Source organism: Saccostrea echinata, unplaced genomic scaffold (assembly GCF_033153115.1).
Source record: "Saccostrea echinata isolate AGI-Se365-2 ecotype Australia unplaced genomic scaffold, CSIRO_AGI_Sech_v1 ptg000028l, whole genome shotgun sequence".
Classification (NCBI taxonomy): Eukaryota; Metazoa; Mollusca; class Bivalvia; order Ostreida; family Ostreidae; genus Saccostrea; species Saccostrea echinata.
In genome coordinates, this window is record NW_026889777.1 from 11,508,268 (window position 1) to 11,530,418 (window position 22,151).

General features: G+C 34.6%; 1 protein-coding gene and 1 long non-coding RNA gene across 2 annotated transcripts; one reads left to right on the forward strand and one right to left on the reverse strand.

The window, feature by feature from the left end:
* The first annotated feature begins 239 nt into the window (after nucleotides 1–239).
* LOC133193751 (uncharacterized) lies at nucleotides 240–21,755 on the forward strand. Its single transcript, XR_009722001.1, has 3 exons — nucleotides 240–400; nucleotides 13,722–13,794; nucleotides 21,683–21,755. It is a non-coding gene; the product is annotated as an uncharacterized LOC133193751 (long non-coding RNA).
* Nucleotides 8,379–9,804, reverse strand: LOC133193750 (uncharacterized). Its single transcript, XM_061329684.1, has 2 exons — nucleotides 9,203–9,804; nucleotides 8,379–8,944 (listed from the first exon to the last, which is right to left on the reverse strand). Exons 1-2 carry the CDS (start codon nucleotides 9,540–9,542, stop codon nucleotides 8,871–8,873), a joined length of 414 nt encoding a protein of 137 aa, XP_061185668.1. The 5' UTR covers nucleotides 9,543–9,804; the 3' UTR covers nucleotides 8,379–8,870.
* Nucleotides 21,756–22,151: the final 396 nt, after the last annotated feature.

The window sequence follows — 22,151 nt, forward strand, 5'->3', positions numbered from 1 at the left end:
TTTGAGTTTATTTTAATTTTGAGCTCCATGAATAAAGGTGTGTCCCTAAATCATTGCCTCTCACATGTCCCATCCCTCATCATTTTTCAAACAATTTAAATGCGCACCCGCTCTTTTTTTTTTTTTTTTTTTTTTTTTGTTATTTATAAAAACTATTTTAGTCTCTCTCTCTCTCTCTCTCTCTCTCCCTCTCTCTCTCTCTCACCTTTTCACAGTTTTCACGCTCTATTGACCAGCATTGGTCACGTGAGCTGACCCTGAGTGAGAATTCGTCACACTGATATTAGAGTCTAACTCGAATAGCAGTGATTTGCATTTGCTTTTGCAAAAGCCTTCCAAGCAATCTATCAAAGCATTCTTTCATCATCAAAGACACAGAAGAAGATTACTTCAGACTGAGGTAAGTTGATTTTTGTTGTAATCATTATTTTTGTTTTTACTTTATACAATGTTTTTGTTGAAAACGTGATCATCGGTGAGTACTCGATTGTTCCCGCCGCCATTTCAGGTCACTGTCTAATATTAGACTTTTGCGAGAAGCACTGACTTTTACAGTCTACGGCTTACTTTGACATTTAAACCTGCCTTATGTACGGAGGTACGGTTTTGACAATAGACAAGAAAGTCTTAATAGTGGTTATAGGTATGGTGTTAGGGGCACTAACATGATTTACCGGCATGCAATCAACACAAGAGGTGATGGGATTCAGAATTAAATAAATTACCTTATTCGTGAGGTTTAGTATATCCTTCCAATCTCATTTTCTGAAGGAATCAAATAAGGAAGAAAAACCATTCCGGAAGGAAAACTAAGCAGGAGTTCATCAATGTGGGAAGGGTGGGGGTTGAGGGTAGGGTGGTTGCTGGTCCCTTCCTCGACAACGTAAAATGTGCTTTGAAATGGCCTATTATTATCGTTTAATTAACTGTTAAGCTCAATATTTATATCGCAAAAGAGCTTCCATATATTGTCCTAGCGTAAAAGTAAGTCGTCGATTATAAAAGTCAGCGCTTCTCGCAAAGGTCCATTAGCCACACATTCATATTGGTATGTGAAACATTGCTTTACATCATTACCAAATTTTGTAAGTTAAAACATATTTATTAGACACTATAGACAATAGACAATATTTTTTTCCAATCAAGGCCTCACAGAGAGGCATGAAAGATAGGCAATACATTTAAAAAAAAATGTAAAAGTAAAGTACATACAAAGCAAGTTGTTGTGCTTTACAACGTCATATTAAATGATAAGAGAGGTAGTTTCCAAGTTGAAGTAAGACATTCATATTTTCACATGTAATGATCCAAAAATATTTTTGAGAACTATCTAAGCTTAATTAAAATTTTATGTTTCTGTGCTTCATTTAGAAGTTTGGTTCTTTTTTCTTTGTAAAAAGGACAACGAATCTATGGTAAAATGTATTTCATTTTCCACTAGGCCATCATTAAAAATATCTTTGTTTCCCCTAACCCGACCCTAAAATTTCAAGTTGAGTAGGTAGGTAGGTAAATTATTATTTTTTTATGACAGTTTTGAAAATACATTCTGAAAATTGAATAATATCGCTATAAATAAGAAAGAACAAAAGAAAGTGATTTTTAAACCTAATATCATACAAATGAAATTTAAAAGCAACATGTATGGTAAATTAATTCACAAATATTAATCATTTGAACTTGTGAATATCTCAGGCCAGCGTAAATTTATTGAAATTGAATTTTTACAAAAAAGACAAGATTCGCAAAAACTCAACTATTGGCCATCCGAGTACATTTTATTATGCCCCCGGATCGAAAGATCCCGGGGTATATTGTTTTTGTCCTGTCTGTCTGTTTGTCTGTCCGTTTGTCTGTTGTCAACTTTAACCTTGCCCATAACTTTTGATTGGTTGGAGCTATGACTTTCATATTTCACATGTGTATTCCTTGTGACAAGACCATTCTTTGGGTACCATCATATATGACCTTTTGACCTTGACCTTGGAGTTTGACCCATTTTTGCAAAATGTTATGAGACTTTAACCTAGGCCATAACTTCTGAACAGTTGGTGCTTGGGGTTTAAAACTTCACATGTATATTCCTTGTGACAAGACCTTCCTCTTGATATCATCCTCTTTGACCCTTTGACCTTGACCTAGGAGTTTGACCTACTTTCGAAAAACTTTAACCTTGGTCATAATTTTTGAATGGTTGGTGCTAGGGCTTTCATACTTCCCATATGTAATCCTTGTGACAAGACCTTCATTTGAATAATAACAACTTTGACCTTGACGTTTTACTTACTTTTAAAAAACTTTAACCTTTGCCATAACTTTTGAACAGTTGCAGCTAGGGCTTTCAAATTTCACAGATATATTTCTCGAGACAAGACCTTTCTTTGGGTACCAACGTTTTGTATCTTTTGGCCTGCATTTTGACTTGCATTTGAGAAACTTTAACCTTCGCCATAAGCTGCCATATGGGGGCATCAGTGTTTCACAAATACATCTTGTTCAAACCTACTATCACCTTCGAGTGCTTACACAGATAAAATGTCAAGGGCCTCGCGTGGTGCAGTAATTCTAGTGTTTCGTTTTGGAGTCACGACGTAATTCCGGAGCTTATTCTAAGTCACAGGTCCCAACGTAGAGCGTGGAAATTGGTCAGTCAAATGAGACCGTAAAAAACGTAGGGCCATGTAGTGTCACAGTATACATGTAGATGTTGGCACGATAAAGATCCCTTACTGATGCTTTATGATCAATGGCCGTAAGTGCCGAGAAAAAGTCTAACTTAGGAGCCCTCCACCCGTGTTCAAATGTTGTCGACTCAGCAATTTTTAAAGGTATTTAAAGCAAAGAAACAACCTATTTTCAAGGGCCCAACTAAAGAAAAGAAAAATACACTGGACGTCTCAGGAAGCCATACCATACGCCAACTTTAAAGATTTCAACACTATTTGAAAAAAGAGTACCTGTATGGACAATATTTAATTCAACCAAACCATATCTAACATGATTGAAGTTTCATATATCTAATGTTATAGTCACGAAGTTTACCCCATAAATAAAAGGAAAGAAGAAATGACATCCAAATTATATTTATCAAGATGAAATAATTATACAAAGATATATTTACAAATCCTATGGTCCTATATAGTAAAAATAGAATCATACATGAAGTGTTTTTTAGATCGAAACGAATGAAATGTAGTGAAATTTATTGATATGCATACACAAAGTGGGCCCCTCATCTGCTGATGAGGCAGGCTTTGTCATGCTTACTACATACGTTAATTTTAGAAGACACATTTGTAAATGCCATGTTAACACTCCTTAGTCATGGTATATTTAATTCTCGAAATGTTTCAAGAGTGTAGGATTCTAACAAGTTAAAGATGTCTATTAAGATTGATACATCGCCGTTGTTTTATAACACTAAATAACCCTCTGTGACCACATGTTGTGGGCGCCAAATGAGAGTAAAACAAAAGCCGCCATTCTGATAAAAAACGAATTTTGATGAAATTGTACTTTATGAACTTGATAAACAATAAAAATAAATATTTGAATAATCTTATTATAAAAACTTTTCAGTCAGCACGATTTAAGTGGGTCGGTCGCGTTAGGGGAAACAAACCTATTCTTTATTTTGGCCCTACATTCAAATTACATTTTTCACATATTCTTTTATCTCTTTCTAGTCCAATATATCTACCAGTTTAAATTTTAAGCCTGTGAGAAGATATTCTTAATCTGTTATTTCCCTTCTAAAGTCAAATTTCTCCAGGAATGTTAAATATTCTTCACATTGGAAATTACTTTTCAGCTTTACATAAGAATCCAATTTTCCAGGAGAATTTTTTTCTTTAGCGTTGAACCAAGAGCAAATAAATTTTTTGAGGATTTGATTATTGATGACAATTTGGAATTTAGATAGACTCAAAGAGGAGGCATTTTTTGATATTTCTAAAATTTTCAAAAATTCAAGTATACAAGAGAACCAGGAGTCTCTATTTGTACTCATCGTCTCAAGCCACGGTCCGGAGTCTGCATATAGCTCTCTCCTACCCATGGCTACTTGATCACAAAAAGTGTCGTTATCTTGAATATTTACGCCCCTATATTGTGACGTCATGTTCAGCCAATGACAATATTTGTTTCCATCAAAATCAACAATAGACATCAACATTATACAAAAAATGTTCCATAAACTGCGATTGGGTAATGAAAGGTCGCGTCAAAGTCCATTATCCGACTATGCTTTACTTGCATTGGTCAATATTTTAATGAGCTACGAAATATTCTCTTCTCATTCAACCACGGCCAAAATGGGAGAGGATCGTACATTTTGGCTGTGGTTTGAGACGATGACTTGTACTAAGTGTTTTGGAATTAATAAAAGCATTGTACAGAGGAGAATTGTTTTCAGAATTTTCCAATCTATGCCAATATAATAACATTGATTTTTATGATATCAATATAATATGGAAATCTACCACATTCTGACATTACTAAAAAATTTGCACTAATTCTTATGAACACCCAATATAAATTTACAAAACTTCAAGTGTAGCTTGTCAGGTTCTGAAAGAAAAATCAGGGTTGGCAAAAAACTGGGAAATACTCATATTTCCCAGGACGGTGGGAAATACTGGTAATTACCGGGAATTACTTGTATTTCCCGGGAAATACTGGGAAATAAGAAATAGCTCCATATTTTATTCATATTGACATGTAGTACACCTTACTGGCTAAGATATTTACCTCAGATATCACTGTCCCTGATTTAAAAAGTTATTCATTTTATATAATCATAACACAGTATATTCATATACCAGTCATGAGTGTCATGTGTTTCATGCTTGAGTCCGATGTAGTCAATAAAGGTCCATGAAATGAACCCAAAGATCCCAAAAGGGTTTTTTATGTAACTAAAGAAGGATATAAGAAAATTCTTAAATGTAGAGTGTAGTTTAAGTAACAAACCTAAGAAGCCCTCTTTCAGTTCTACTCAAGGTAATTATATCTCAAAACAGGAGCACAAAACTGTCCAGAGCAATTTGTTAAAACAACATGATTGTTTGTAATAACTACAGTGTTTATAGAAGGATTAAAACAAGTTTGTTTTGTTCTTGGATTTATAATTAATAAACTTATAATAATAATTTTACAAAACTGAAAAGATTGATATATCGCAACTTGAATTGGAAAACTTCAGTTTTATACAGCAAGGAAAATTAATGTTTCAAAATGCTTATGGATATGGGACCTAGAGTAGTGATACATTCATATTCAATATTATCATCTTCTGTTTTTATATTTATAATTTTATTTTTGAATTTTGTATAAGATTGAATGAATTAAAGAAATAAAAAAAACTTTAACTTTGTATTTCCCAGTACATGTGTATTTCCCAATATTTCCCAGTTTAGAGAAAATTTGTAGTATTTCCCGGGATGGGAAATACCGGTATTTACCACTGGTAATTCCCACCACTGGTATTTCCCGGCCAACCCTGTGAAAAATTATACACATTGTCAACTGAGATACCATTTCTGAATCGTGGTGACAGGGTTTCGACACTAACGTTAGTCCGTTAGTCTCAGACTAATACATTTTCATTCGGACTAATAAAATATATGGCTAATTAGTCCGAACGGACCAATAAAAATTTCTGAAAAACAATATGAATAAATTACCGATATCCGATTCTCGACAACTTTTACTGAAAAACCCCGCGTGTATTTTTAGATTTCTAGCTTTTGGCGGGTAGTTGCGCAATGCCGGGTCAATTCAGCGCCTAATTTTTTTTACTGATCGATACGAAGTATAAGGTTTTAGCGATCATGATTTAGTGTGACACTTTTAAGAAAGATATTGGACGTTTGGATGTATGTAAAGGCAAAAAAAAAAAAAAAAAAAAAAGAACGAGATCGGGAATACGATCGTACTTGCTGATTGCGAGATTTCAATGAATCTGTGGAATAATATATTTCACGTAAATACTTTGTTTATTTCAAAAAAATAATGTATATTAATTGTCACGTTAAATTAATGTTAAAAAACATTGATGTTTCTTTTTTTTTTTTTTTTTTTGACGGACTAATAAAATCGCGTGCGGACTAGTAAAAGTAAGGAAGCACTAGTCCGGCTGGACTAAAGCCTTAAAAACTTAGTGTCGAACCCTGGGTGAATGAGGATTAAAAACATCCCATATTTTGCTGCCATATAACAGTATTGGCTTAAATGTATGGTCAAAAATATGTAGACTAGTTTTAACAAAAGGATGAAATGCTAAAATATCTTTACATAACTTAAAATAACATTTCTGAATCAAACTTTTTTTGTACAATGCATCTTTAGCCTACGAAAAAGTACCTGATGCAGTGTAATAAACACCAAGATATTTATAATTGGTAACATTTTCGAGTATACTATTATTCAATAAAAATTAATTCTTCAACAGTTTACCAGATTTTAAATTAAAAACTAAGACTTGTTTTATCAACATTCACACTTAAACACCATTTTTGACAAAATTCATCTAATGCATTTAGCTTTTGTTGAAGACCATTGTCTGAGGTTGATAACAGTACAACATCATCAGCATACAATAGACAATGTATTTCTAAATTATTAAGTGTACCAGGGTCCAGTGTACTAGACAGCATACTTTGTAGATCATTAATAAATATTTAAATAAATTTGGGCTCAGATTGTCCCCTTGTCTTACACCCAGTTGAGTATAGAAAGGTTTTATTAAATAATATGAATATGTGACCTGCTTTTGGAATACATATTTTTGATTAACTCTTTCCCCCTCAGAGCTTTGAAGATAAGGCATTACTGTATACTCCCGTAGCAAGCCACTGCTGCAGCCTTATCTCCACAGCAGTCTAGCATCAGTGATAACCCCATTTACTCAGGCATTTTCAGAAATAAAGAAAAAAATCACAGTGCTTTATATTTATTCTTATTACTCTCAAATTATTGGGTAAAAATATATAAAACCAAGTATTTTTATTTTCAGCACAATCTCATCTTTACAATGATGATAATTTAAAGCCAATCCTTTATTTTTAAACTAAGAAAAAGTTTGGTAAATGTCAAGAGTCAGTGTATATACACACATTTTTCATGACGAAATATTTAGAATTTAATCATTTTACAGTCAATAAAAAGGTTTCAATGTCTATTTTGGTATGTGAAAAGATCCACATTTTGCATAGATGCACACTGCGAAGTTTACACAAATGGATAATCTTTTTAATTTTTTTTTTTTTGGCCAAGTAAGCCTTCTTTTCTGCTTCAGTGATTTTGTACCAGACACGGTCTTCCTTTCTCTTCTATGCATTTATTCGCCATGCACTTTTACTTTTGTGATGCACATAGTCTATAATAATGTTTGGATAAAACATATCACCCAAGAAATCTTTTGTTGCAGTTGTTTTTACACAAAAATCGGCTCCAGAATACTGGCCATGTGACTTTCAACTCGCACGCCATGAAATGTCGAAGGTTTTCTGGCCAATTATAATGTTCCAAATTAATTTTTTCTGCACAAATGAATTCTTTATGAATATATGTATTCGATTCAGCATCCTAAAACCCATAAAGTTTATCTAAATCGTCGCGTGAATAGAAATAATCTCACCGTACATTGTTCGTAATCCGCCATTTTGAATTCACAACTTTTGTTTTTCCTACCATACAAGGTAAAAACCATCTTTATTTATAGGTACACGTGAATTGATGACAGTGCACATACTTTATTTTTGTAGGCCAATAATAACGCTTCAATTTGATACCTGCCCCAAAGTTGCCGACGTCATAGTCTCGTTTTCACATAGTCTTAAAATAACAAGACGTCGAAAGGCGCTTGTGCGGAAATTCTGTATAGGCGTCGAGAGACACTAGTGCGGTAATCATGGATGGGCGTCGAGAGACGCTTGTGCAGAAATCCTGGCTAGGCGTCGAGAGGCGCTTGTGAGGGGGAAAGAGTTAAATTATTAATTTACTTCCGACTCCCATTTTTTCAGCAGTTTTAACTTTACACCATCATGTAAGACAGTGTCAAAAGCTTTACGGAAATCGACAAAACATGCATATTATACATTTATTGACTGGGTTCGAGAGCAACATGCGTTTTGTCGGACCCAAGAACCAAACTGTTGCCTGAGGTCGTTAGGCCGAAGGCAACAGTTTGGTTCGAGGGTCCGACAAAACGCATTTTGCCCGAGAAACCAGTCAATAAATGTTTTGTTATACCTTTCACTTTTTATTACAACATATTTAATAAATAAAGCACAATTTACTTGCCATTAAACTTTATTTTAAACAGGTGAAAAAAAGTACTCAGAATTATGAACACATAATGAAACTAACTTAGTTTGTGTATTTGTTAAAGACAATGGTACACTGGTTGAAGTTGCACGAATTAAAGTCTTGTTTTTGAGCATTTTTCTCATATGGGGATTCGAGGTTTGTAGGCAGCATTGGTATTTCTAATAAATCAAGGTCACTCAAACTTAACACAGATTCTTCCGAAGTTGTCTGCTCTGTGAGTGTTGTTTTCTCGGTGACTGTCACAGTCTGGGGAAGAATTTTTTCGGACAAAGCGTTGGACATGCCATGGATCTTATTTTCACTGAGATGTGAAGAATAATGCTTTAGACTCGTCTCTGACTTATGTTTAGATATTCCGATGATGTGTCTACCCTCATATCTGCTCTCGTCAAGTAAGGTAATACGCGTGACCCTGATGCAGTGATTAGTGTAAACAAAAGATAAGTTGGCATCTTTACTTATTGTCGCCATCATACAGCCCAAGAGTATTTTTTCCCACAACCATGTTGTCTGACTCCTGCTTGATCTGCCACATTTTTTCAGAGAAACTCACATGCTGGATTTAGCTTCGATATGTACTTCTCAAAACTGCTGACGGGACATGCTGGATTACCTGTAATTAAACAATGCCTCAATTAACTGTTTTTATAATGAAAATATACGTGGTTGAATAAAGTCACAGGCACCTGATTTTTTGTTTTATAAAAAAGCCCTAGATTACCCCCCCCCCTTTTGTACAAAAATGCAAGTTATATATTTACATGTTTTGATAAAGAGTGGGTAGGTTTTATCAGTTTATTTGAAATTAAACGTTAAGAATTATAGGGGCCTTTGATACAGTTCCAACCCAAGTTAAAAAAAAAAAACTTACCGGGTTTTTCGTACATTCTAGCAGCCGTATTGTCATGGTCTCCTATAGCTTCACGATGATTTTTAGTAAGCCTGGACACATTGCTTCCGACATATCTCCTCCCCTCCGAATCTGCACAAATTTGGAAATCCGTTGGTTTCATATTGCGTAGATTCTGTCGTCCCCGATTGCAAAAAAACATCATGATTTCAAAAAATACCATTTGTTGTAAAGTTCTGGGTGTAGTTGTATCAAATACATTAGATTTGTAAAGTTTTTTCATATCAGCATCAGAAATCAGTGTTTTATGTTCTGTTTGGATACCTTCCTTCTTTATTTTCATCAAACAAGCACTGAACATGTTGTTAGCACCTTTAAAATCACTGTCATTTATGATGTCCCACTTGTAAGATTTTAGAAAAACTCTCTGTTATCCAAATCACATTGCTATCATTGTAGATCTCGCATATATTGTCCCATCTCTTTTTCGAACTTCACAATAAAATTTTTTCAGAAATTCGGCAGCTTCGTTCCTGCTTTTTCCATTAAAAAAAATTTCAACGGTGGATTCGTACTTGTGGGCTAGGTATTCCGACAAAATTCTTTCAGCCACTTTCACCACATTTTTCATATTGCTGCTATTCCTTTTTCCATTATGTTTTCAATTTCTTCGTCATTATATGAAGCAAACCTTCCATTTCCTTCCATGATTGCGATGCAGATGACAAAATTTGAATGTTAATTTCAATTATCCGCAATGCGGATTTAACTCGGTCAGTTTCGTAACTGTCGAATACAAATGGACTCGTGTTGTATAATTCCGCCGAAACTGCGGATAATAACGAATGCAAATTACGCAGGTAGGTTAAGGCTTCCCATAGGATATAACAGTGCACTCTGTGCCTTCACATCTCTGAACTACCAAAATATGACGTCATAATGGAAAATGACGTCAAGTCACTGCAAACTTGAGGTGTTATGTCGGGGAGAGTGTCATGAACTTTACACTTTATTTCAAACTGCATGTAAAATGCTAGATAGCTTTTGCAAAATTCACGGGTCATTAAAGGTTTTTTAAGTCTTAATTATGTCCAAATATTTTAAAAATACAACGCTTACCTACCCTTGATTGAAATTCAGCATGTTTAAAATGCTTATGAAAAATATACTTTTGAAATGTACTCTGTTTTATACCCGTGGTTGGAGGTAGAATTTATTTTGTGTGTATAAAAGAGTCTGGCACAGGTGATTAATGAGGATTAATCTGAGAATTTTTGAGAAAATCTGTAAGAGGAGGTTCTTCTTTAACTGAATCTTGCTTGGGAAAAATGTGTATTGGCTTTGTTTTAATACACATTACGATATTGTGTGGAAAATACCCTCAAATTTGTAGGTAAGTTGAATTTCTCAGGAAATATTTTGTACCCAAGTAATACCGTGACTTTTCCCAAGCACATTTCGAATAAACAAGAATACGATGAGTTTATTTATATAACAAAATGTTAATAATTATCATGTTAATCAGCTGCGCAGAAGCGATTTATATGAAACACTTCAAAAAATTATAAATGACCGTCACGTGATCAACAGAGTCATGTGATATCATAACAAATATGTTAATATATAGCCGAAGAAACCCTTTATATAAATTGGAAGTACTAAAGTTCATTATTTATAAATTAAAACCAAAACCGACCTCGCAATGACATATTATGTTTTGAGCGTATTTTAAAGCTTCAGGAAGCCTTAACATAGCTGCGTAAGCGTGATGTAAAATACCCCCCACAGCGGTCCAATATCTTGCTGACAGGTCCAATATCTTGATCTGCGGGCAAACATTGATTTTTTTATGCCCGCTCAGTAAAACATTGAAATGTCAGACTTTTTTTAGTATAGATTTACATAGAAACTAATTTTTAAAGGTACAACAAAGTTATTTATTAGTTTTGTGTGCTTTATACGGTTTAAGTAAAGGTGCAATTATAGCGGGAAATGTCTTCATGCATAAAGACTGTGCATGCTCTTGGGGGATGTAAATTTCTTCTTCCATTCTAAATAAATTTCAGGTGTCCAAAACATGTTTGTTTTATAACCAATAATAACGAAAGTCATCATTGGCCACGTAGTGCCGTGCATAATTATTCTAGAGTTGCATTTTCAGATGCAGACACATGTAGTATCAGGAGGGTGGGGGCAGCTAGGAAGAAATATGAAAACTTATTTAATGAAACTGTGAAAAGCAATGAAAATAATAATAATAATTTAAAATAAAAATTTTCAAAAAATTAAAAAAGGAAAATTGTCCAGACATGAAAAACCTATTTTGGGTTAGGGAATGAAAAATTATGATAACTTACTTGAAAAAAAAACTGAAAAGCAAAATGAAAAGAAGGAAATTGTCCAGACTTGGAAATTACATTACACATTGCCCTGGTTTGACTGTACTGAAACAAAAAGTGTGGGAGGAGAGTAACCATCTTTTCAAATATTTTCAACAGAAAATGGTTATGCTTAGAAACAAAAGGCCCATGGGCCACATCGCTCAAGTACAATGGCTAAGAAAAAGCACAAATCAATTCGGTATTGAAAAGTTTACCGGGGATGGGGGGGGGGCTTGAATTTTAAACTACGTGAGGATGCTTCCATATCAATATAACAAATGGCTTTGCTGTTCTTGAGAAGAAGATTTTTAAAGATTTTTTTCCTATATTTGTATTCCTTTGTAAAAATTTGACACCCCATTGTGGTCCCTCCCTACCCCCAGGGGTAATCATTTGAATAAACTTTAATTTAAACTACCCGAGGATGCTTCCATATCAATATGACTAAACATGGCTTTGCTGTTCGTGATAGAAAGATTTTTTTCCTTTATATTCCTATGTAAAACTTTGATCTCTCATTATGACCCCACCCTACCCCCAGGGGTCATGATTTGAACAAATTTGAATCTACAATATCTGAGAATGCTTCCTTATCAAAGTGACTAAACATGGCTTTGTTGTTCTTGAGAAGAAGATTTTTAAAGTTTTTTCCTATATTTTTATGTAAAACTTTGATCCCCCTTGTGGCCCCACCCTACCCCCAGGGTCATGATTTGAACAAATTTGAATCTATACTACCTGAGGATGCTTATTTATCAATATGCCTAGACAAGGCTTTGTTGTTCTTGAGAAAAATATTTTTTAAAGTATTTTCCTATATATTCCTATGTAAAACTTTTAACTCCCATTGTGGCCCAACCCTAACCCCAGAGGTCATGAACCTACTGAAAAAACTTGAACCTACAATACCTGAGGATGCTGCCATATTAATATGACAAATCATGGCTTTGCTGTTCTTGAAAAGAAGATTTTTTTAAAGATATTTTTCTATATATTTCAATGTAAAACTTTGATCCCCCATTGTGACCCCACCCAACCCCCGTGAGTCATGATTTGAACAAATTTGAATCTACAATACCTGAGGATGCTTCCATATCAATATGACCAATCATGGCTTTGCTGTTCTTGAGAAGAAGATTTTTAAAGATATTTTCCTATATATTCCTATAGGAAACTTTGATCTCCCATTGTGGCCCCACCCTACCCCCAGGGGTCATGATTTGAACAAACTTGAATCTACACTATATAATAAAGGTTTCCTATAACTTTCAACTTTTTGGAGCCTGTGGTTCTGGAGAAAATTTTTAAAATATGCCACCAAATTTTCACTATTTCTGAATTATCTCCTCTTGAATGAGGGCATGGCCCTTTTTTTGAACAAATTTGAATCCACTTCACCCAAGGATACTTTGTGGCAAGTTTAGTTGAAATTGGCCCAGTGGTTCTTGAGAAGAAGTCGAAAATGTGAAAAGTTTACAGATGGACGGACAGCTAGACGGACTACAGACAAAATGTGATCAGAAAAGCTCACTTGAGCTTTCAGCTCAGGTGAGCTAAAAAGGGGTATGTCAAACTTCATATGCTGACACATTTTGATGAGAGGGACTCAACAAAAAAAAATTTTGACCTTGACCTTTCCTTTGACCCTTATATTTTTCTTAAATTTAGATATTTGTGAAAACTTGTCAACTGTTCATATTTTTTTTTACCTGTCCTTGACCTTCCTTGTGACCTTTGACTTTACTAGTTGCATTTAAATATCAGTTTCAAAGAAACTATTGAAGATATTTTTATCAAACTTCATATACTTTTATTAACATATATTTGTGAGAGCTATTAAAAAGTGTCATAATTTTCTGACCGTAACCTTCCTTAATTGTGACCTTGACCTTACTATTACTCTTTTATCTTAATCTTTTAAACAAGAAGCAAGATACAATTTCCTTTTCATGTTGCATTTCTAATGTATACATCTTCACTAGCCAAGGGTTTCTGATACGTTTCTCTTTATAATTCCTTTGCCTACAGTGTTACAAAAATGTAGGGATTTTTTTTCTCAAGTTGTGATTGGAATAAGTGTTTGCTAATTAGTTGTTTTACTGTATATTGAAATTCAAGGAAATTAACTTTGTTTTGTAATAATGTTTTTATTATTATAGAATGGAGCCAAGACGATCTACAAGAATTCGACAGCGCCCCCGGTGGTTCAGTGACTACGTCGTGGACTTTCCTGTAAGTGATAAGTTATAAAAGATTCACTTGTAACAAATGTTATTTAAGAAGGAAAGGGGAGGAGGGAGGGGATTAGAGTGCTATTTGATTTACATCTCCCTCTCTGAATAAATTTAATTATACTTTAAACTTTTTATAGCAAGATAGAATTTTGTTGTTATATTCCACTCTCTCTGTAATTCCTCTGGACTGGACTTTGAATAGAATAGAATGGTATTTATTTGCCATTCTTGGTTCCTTTGGGGGCATAACATAGATACTAGCTGCAATAATGTAGCCCTCTCCGATTTTTTTTATATCTGATATTTTCAGGAGAGGGCTACAATTCCACTGCATCTCCGTAATGGTGCAAATATATTTTTTAGATACGGCCGACTGCAGGCAAAAATTGTTTTTACATACAACTTACTTCCAATAAGACGGAAATGTTAATCACTGTCAACAACATAGCCCTTTATACGCGAAAACCATGTAAAATAAATCTGCTTGTTTACCAATTGTTCTCCTCAGCAGCCAGGACAGTTCTCGCGTGATGTACTGAGACTTGCGCTTGAAAGTAGAATCACTTGATAAAGTAAATGTTGTTTATAAATTTTTGTGTTGTATGGTATCACTAACCATCGATAAATAAAAGCATTCCATGTGATATTTTTTTCATACACAGCGATATTTATGTTTAAATTAAGGGATATCCTAAAAGATCCGCTCCCTAGATCCCGAATTCTCATTGGTTGTTCCAAAATAAAATCGATCAACAGGTGAGTAAACATGGCGGATACCAGGGTAAATTCAAGTTGTGATGTTGACATACACAAAAAATAACCGATATATGGATTGTTCTGTATATTTTTGGATCAATTCATGTCTTGCTTAACTACATTTTATGAGTTCAGTTAAAGTGACACTGTGACGGACAAACGGGAAAATTGACAACAGTAGAATTTTTGCATGACACTTGCAAATTTTGTTCAGTTCTTAAAGATATTAGGTTTCAGAAAATTACAGGTTTCAGAACCTAAAAAATCTAATTTAATGGAGAAAAATAAGAGTAAAAAAAAATCTTGGTATAACCCATCACAAAAATATTGCTTCACGTCTTCCTCCTTATTGTACGCATGCGCTGAAGAGTTGAAGAGTTTACCATGGTTTCAATTCCATAGATATAAATGTCGGATGACTGGGAATTTTGATACAATCTTCAAAAAAGATTATCATAATTTATTCCTTACTTCTGCTTGCCCCAATTCAATGTTGTTTACAAGTTTCAAGCTAAAAATAAAGGACGCATGACCTTGACATTGTTGACATTGACGATAAAAACAAAGCGATAGATACAACACTTCTTTTTCCGGCCGGCACTTATATTTTGCAGCTTTTTTTTCTTGCTTTACAGTGCAGTTGAGTTGTCAAAACTTCGCTATATTCATATTTCACAGAAATCTTTTGTTTTGTGATACAATTTTCTTAAAAGAAACACATGGTTTTGACTCATTATGCAACTTTAAGATACATTAATAAAATAGCCACTTACTGAAAATTTGAGCCGAAATTAGTGCAGGAGTGATTCACTCCCGCACTTGCACCATTACAGAGATCCTAAGGAGTTGTGCCCCCCCCCCCCCAAAAAAAAATTAGAGAGGGCTACATTATTGCATTATTGCAGCTACATTGAGATACAAGTAGGGTAAGTATGATTTGTAAACACTCAAAAGGACAAGAAAACACATTAACATACAGCAATACAAAACATAAAAATGCTAGATATTGAGTGTAGGCAAAACAGAAGTAATGAGTAATTTTATATATCTCTCTTACACCAGGAAGCTATATATGGCATTACATTTTTTTTTTCACTTTAAGTATTTAATTCTGTTAAATAAAAGGATCTGAACTATGAATTCAAATTGTGTTAAGTAATACAGATGTTTATATGACCTTTAATGATTGGTTAATCTTTGTTTAGCACTGGTTTATTCCAATATATCATCTTTTTTTGTCATTTAAGATCTCCAATCTTAATGCCTCATTTTATTAATAAGTGTTAAAAAATTTAGATCCCAAGCAGTACATTTTTTTTTTTACTTTAAGAATTTAATTCTGTTAAATAAAAGGATCTGAACTATGAATTCAATCATGTTAAGTAATACAGATGTTTATGTGACCTTTAATTATTGGTTAATCTTTTTTAGCAGGTTTATTCCAATATGTCATGGATTTGTCAATGATTATATTTTTGTTCATACAAACTAGCTAGTAGGAAAAATAATACATAGAGATCATTTGGTAAAAATCTATATTAAATTTCATTTAAAAAGTCTTGTTTTTGCCCCCTGTATATTTACCAGACAAACTTAATCTATAGATATTATGAGCAAAGGTGCTTCTTCCAAAAACGGTGATTTTCATGGCCTCTTGCCTTTAGTCAGGCTTTGATGTTAGAATTATAGCTCTTAGGTTATAGTTATAGTTTTTGATAGACACAATTTTAGCAAAAGTTATTTCCTGTTGGTCACCACATTGGGGGTATATACAAGCCCAAATTCCTTCATGATTCAACCAATTTAAACTTGTCATACTGGGTAATTTGTTAAAGAAAACACAATTTTTCTTATGAATTTATGCATGTTAACACAAGCTTTCTTTAATTTGTAATTTTGGTATGTTAAAGATTTTGGCCCTTATATATATTTCTGCCATACTAGTTTAAAATTGGTTGCTCAAAGAGGAAAATTCACTAGTTGGACCTACAATATGGCAGCCAACGGGAAATAACTCTTGCTAAATTCAGGCCTATCGAAACTATCTAGTATTGATTATAGGTTGAAAATGCGATCATTCATTGAAAATCCCCTATGCTCTTAAGTATTTAAAATACAGACTAAGTGCATGGTTATGATAAACAAGAGTTCTTCCAAAATTGGGAAATTCAAGGCCCCTGAGACAGGGATTTTGTAATTAGGGTCCCATAGCAAAAAGAAATGGCATTTTTCCATTTTATCTCCATTCATTCAGCATTCTCTAGCCATTTTTCATTTCAAAAGCATTTTTCCTACATTTCTCTATCTTTCAATTTTCCAAAACCATTTTTTCAGAACCATTTAAAAACCATTTTTGTTAGAAAATGCTTTTTAAATGGTAAATTTACACCATTTTCTGTCCATTTACTTGGGTAAATGGAAAAGAAATGCCAGTTTGGTGATGTACCTTGCTTGAGCTTGCCATTTTTCTTCCATTTATTTTCTGAGAAATGGAAAAATGAAGAAATGGTTAGTTTTAGGCATACTCTTAACCCTTAAGATTTGTCAGCAGTTAATTGACGCCAGGTGCTAAGTTTGTATAATGGGCCAGTGGCTATCAGATTTCCTCCCCAGCTCTGTGGTGACCACCTTTTTCAGTTATTTTAAACATTGGACAAGAGCGCTTTGACCTAGCTGGTAGTGATGGAGCTTAGATGGCAGAATTATTCTTCAAGGAAGATGGAGTTTTTAGTGTTTTTGATGCTGAAAAGACTGTACATTGAGGGTCAAAGCAGAATTATAAGATTACTAACTTCTTGGAGGATGATTATCTGACAGTTTTAATGTTTCTAATATTCGGGGAGTGGTGCAGAAGAAATTAAAAACAACACAATTACCATCATTGAAAGGGTATTCTTTTTGAGAAGTAAGTATAAGTATTCACGTATTTTTATTAATGTCAACAACAGAAAAATGCTTTCTCTAAAGAAAACACGTACATTAGGAGTGTCCACTGATCATATTGATGCAATATTAATTTATAAAGCAATTTAGTTAAAATTAGACTGAGGGACACTATTGTAAATTCTTATTAACTTCATTTATAGTTCTTTTGTAACTATTTTCTTGCTCAGTTTTCTCAGGTAAATGGTTAAATTTCTTCTCCAATCTGTTCAACCAATTAAGTCATTTGTTTCTGATGAAATAGTGAATACAGGCAGGGCAATACTTGTACATGCATGCATGTGTACTTAAATTGTTCATGAAGACAAACCTTCTCGTAAAAGTTATTCGATTTATGCTACAGGAGTAATGATCAGCTGCAGTAGAGGAAAAAAATATGACAAAGCAGTTTTCTGTTCTTTTCTTATTATGCATTTTCTTTAATTTTAGAATACGTACTGCTTGCATATGGAACACCAAAATGAACGTGGAAACTGTAAATTGTCAAAGATGCAGACTACCATTATTCAGATCGAATTAGGAGAATCCATCAAAATTTCTAGGAATGCAAAACCAAGTTTGTGAAAAAATAAAACATTTGACCTTTGTTTCATGACTGACTCTACTGCCAAGAAGATGGATTTTTAAAGTGCTCATTGAACTGTGGATATCGAGAACCCAGCTTTTTTTCATTTTTCAATTATTGTGAAAATGTTTTTAAAATGGATATTAAATGGTTGAAACAGAAACCATTTATTTTTCATTTTTCTTCTCATTTGCATAAATGGTTTTGGAATGGTTAATTTGCATGTTATAAGGCCCAAAAAAATGGAGTTTGAATGGATGTTGAATGAGGTTTGAATGGAAATAAAATGAAAAATGGTTTTTAAATGATAATCCTTTTCTGTTGAGAATTCTTGAAAGAGCTGATGATATAAAATGGCTCCCGAATGGTTTTAAAATGGTCAGAAAAGAAATGTCTTTTAAATGGTATTTAAATGGATTTCATTTTGATAAGGGGTGGGGCTCCATGATGAGCATGTTTGGAAATATTTACTCTGAAATATGTCCCCCCCCCCCCCCCCTTCCTCCTGAGACACTCTGGTGACCTTTTTGCTATAATTAATGTAATCTGTTTTTGTTTGTCATCCTGAGTCAGCCATTAACATTAATTTAGAACATTTTCAGCCTCTTCTATGGAACCACTAACCATAATTTTAACATATTTTGGCATAAAGCATCTATGAGTAAAGTGGAACAAAATTTGTGAGAATCATGGTTCCTGCCTCCCTGGACCTGAGGGGTGGGGCTAAAACCATCAAAATTAGTGTAATCTTTAAAAATCTTCTTTGTTCCTGGAATTTAAGCTGTTGAACTGTTCCCATTTTTGTAATAAGCATTGAATCCTCTACCAAAATTGTAAAATTCATGGCCCCTGGGTCATGGGTTCTGAAGTTAAGAGAGGGGCTTTAATGATCTGTGAAAATTCATGATTTCTTTAAAAATCTTCCTTTCTCCCCCTGTATAATTAGCACTGATGAATAAACTAGATGCTTGCATGCTTAGGTGGCGACCATTTGATTGGGGGGGGGGGGGGGGGGGCTGGCAAATTTTACCAAGTCAGATTATTTATTTTCATGTCAGTGAATGACAGATTATTATTTCCAATAAGATTAAGAACAGATTATATATTTTCTTCATCACTGAAAAAAGTCTGACAAGCAAAAACATTAAAAAAAAACCCATCGAAGTCCATAAGGCCAAACAAAAAAATATGTGTGGTTCCGGTTACACTTCCAAAAAAATTAGGGTAGGTAGGTAGGGATTTTTTTTTTTTTTTTTTTTTAACAAAATGATTTTCTTAATTTTTTCTAAATAATACCTTTCACTGCTTTGCAAATGGCATTTAGATGTGGTGTGATAATATACTAGTCAATATTGGTAGGGGACTCCTACATGCCAGCTTGCTTTGGATTTAACACTATTAAACACTTGCACTATGTTTTGCAAGGAGGCCGTCATTTGCTGAAACTAAAACTTAAACTGGATCCGTTGATGGAAATCGGGGGAAATTTTGGAAAAAATATGAAAATTGCAAAAAAAAAAAGTTTAGGGTCGGGGGTATAAAATAGGGAAGGTCGGGTAACCAGAACCACACATATTTTTTTATTTGGCCTAACATATTTTTAGCTCACCTCAAGGAAGTTGGGGAAGCTTATGTAATACCCTCGGTGTCGGTGTCAGCATCCCAGATTAAAGCTTTTGGAGCAGTTTTCTTTTCAACTACTTCTATGCCCTATATTAATCAGAGATGCATGGAGGATGCTTAAGATATGTTTCTTGTACCAGTCAAGGTTTCAGATGCTGAAATTTCAGCTAAAGAATGACCATGTTAATGTTTTTGGAGCAGGTTAAAGTTTTTGGAGCAGGTTAAACTTTTTGAAGCAGGTCTCCTCTCCAAGTAACTATAGGCCCTATATTGACCAAACTTGCATGGATGATACATCTAAGGATGCACACTACTGAATTTGCTTCAGATATGCTAGATTTGATCTACAAAATTTCTGGATGAGTGACCAGGTTAAAGCTTTTGGAGCAGATTTCATTTCCAAGTAACTTAATGTCCTATGTTGACCAAACTTGCATGGATGATACATCTAAGGATGCACACTACTAAACTTGCTTCAGATGCTGGATCTGACCTATATTTTCCAAATGAGTGACCAGGTTAAATTTTTTGGAGCAGATCTCATTTTCAAGTAACCATAAGGTCTATCTGAATCAAACTTGCAGGGATGATGCATCAAGGGATGAACACTCTCACACTTGCTCCAGATGCTGGATTTGACAAATTTAGAAAGACATTTTACTTCTTTAAAATAAATGCCTTTTGTGACATATTGGATATTTGTTAGATCTGAAAAAGCACTCTCTATGCAGTTAAGTGATCAGGTATGGAAACAATGCAAAATCTATAGGTGCAACGTCCTTGCAATAAGCGGAATATTGGGGTTTTGCAGGAATTGATCTTCAAAATTATATTATATTAATCCTTCTATTCTAACAAAACTAACTACAAACTACTACCATTCAGACACTTGTTCTAGATGTGTGTAAGTAATCCCAAACAGCATGTAAAAATAATGTTGTCTATTTCAAACATTTTTAGCTCAACTAAACGAACTGGGGAGGGGGGAGCTTATGTTATACCCTCGTCCCAGGTTAAAGTTTTGGTGCAGTTTTCTTTTTAAGCACTTCTACGCCATGCATTAATCAGAGGTGCATAGAAAATGCTTCTAGTGTGTATCATTGTACCAGTCAAGGTTTCAGATGCTGCAATTTCAGCAAAAGAATGACCAGGTTAATGTTTTTGGTTTAGGTTAAAGTTTTTTGTGCAAGTCTCATTTCCAAGTAACTGTAAGCCCTATATTGACCAAACTTGCATGGATGATACATCTAAGAATGTTCACTACCAGGCTTGCTTATTGAATGCTGGATCTGACCTACATTTTCCTGATGAGTGAACAGGTCTAAGTTTTTGGAGCAGATCTCATTTCCAAGTACATTGTAACAATATGCCCTATTGACCAAACTTGCATTGGATGATACATCTAAGGATGCACACTACTGGACTTGTTTCGGATGCTGAATCTGATCTAATTTTCCAGATGAGTGACCAAGGTAAAGTTTTTACAGCAGGTCTCATAAGGCCTATCTGAACCAAACTTGCATGGATGTATCAAGGGATCAACACTCTCAAATTACTTTAGATGCTGGGTTTAACTTGCATTCTCTGGATGAGTGACTAGCTTAAAATTTTTTAGATAAGTCCATTAATCCCAAGTAACTGCAAGCCTTATCAGACCAAACTTGCATAAATGTTGCATCTAGGGATGCACACTACTAGATTAGTAGCTTAGTGTGGGACTTTGCCTTACTTAAAGACAACATTCGTTGAGGTGAACTCTGTAATCTCTGATTACCTGTGTTTTTATCTGTCGTTATGTAGGCCTATGGCTCGGCTTATCCCCAGTTTCTTTGACCAAACTTTAGCATTGGCTATAGCTTTTGAACAGTTGGTGCTTCTATATTGCACATGTGTTTTTCATGTGACCAGACTTCTTTGTGGATGAGACTTCTGGTTAGTTATATGTATATATTTATCATTTCTGTTCTTGTTTTTGATTTGATCTTTTTTATCTTTTAAGGTGCGAAGGTCCAGGGTGAAGCCGATGGTGAAGGTTGATGATGCTCTTCAGCAGCCTGAGAAGGCGGCACTGCCACTCCCTGAGGCTGTAGAGGATCTATCTCAGGAGAAGCTTGAGCAGACTGTAGAGTTGGCTGTGTCATCTCCCCAGTCTGTGATAGCAGCTCCTGAGCTAGAGCTTGTTCAGCCTGAGGAAGTGAGTCTGCCGTCCCCTCAGCCAGTCATAGCCCTTCCTTGGCTAGAACTTGACCAGACCGTGGAGGTGGCGCTGCCATCTCCTCAGCCTGCTCAGGTTTTAGTGGAGGAGGAGGCTGGGCAGACTGAGGAGATGGAACTGCCGTCTCCCCAGGTTGTTGAGGGTCATCCTCGGCTTTCTAGCCTTGGGTCACCGATGACAGAGATCCCTCCTGAACAGCCATCACCCATGAGGGAACCTGTGAGGCGAGGCTTTGCAGCATTAGGAGGAGAAT

Coding starts and splice junctions, on each gene's coding strand:
- LOC133193750 (XM_061329684.1), bottom strand. CDS start 9,542: ATGTTCAGTGCTTGTTTGATGAAAATAAAGAAGGAAGGTATCCAAACA. Junction 8,945..9,202: donor TAGAATGTACGAAAAACCCG/GTAAGTTTTTTT, acceptor GTTTAATTACAG/GTAATCCAGCATGTCCCGTC.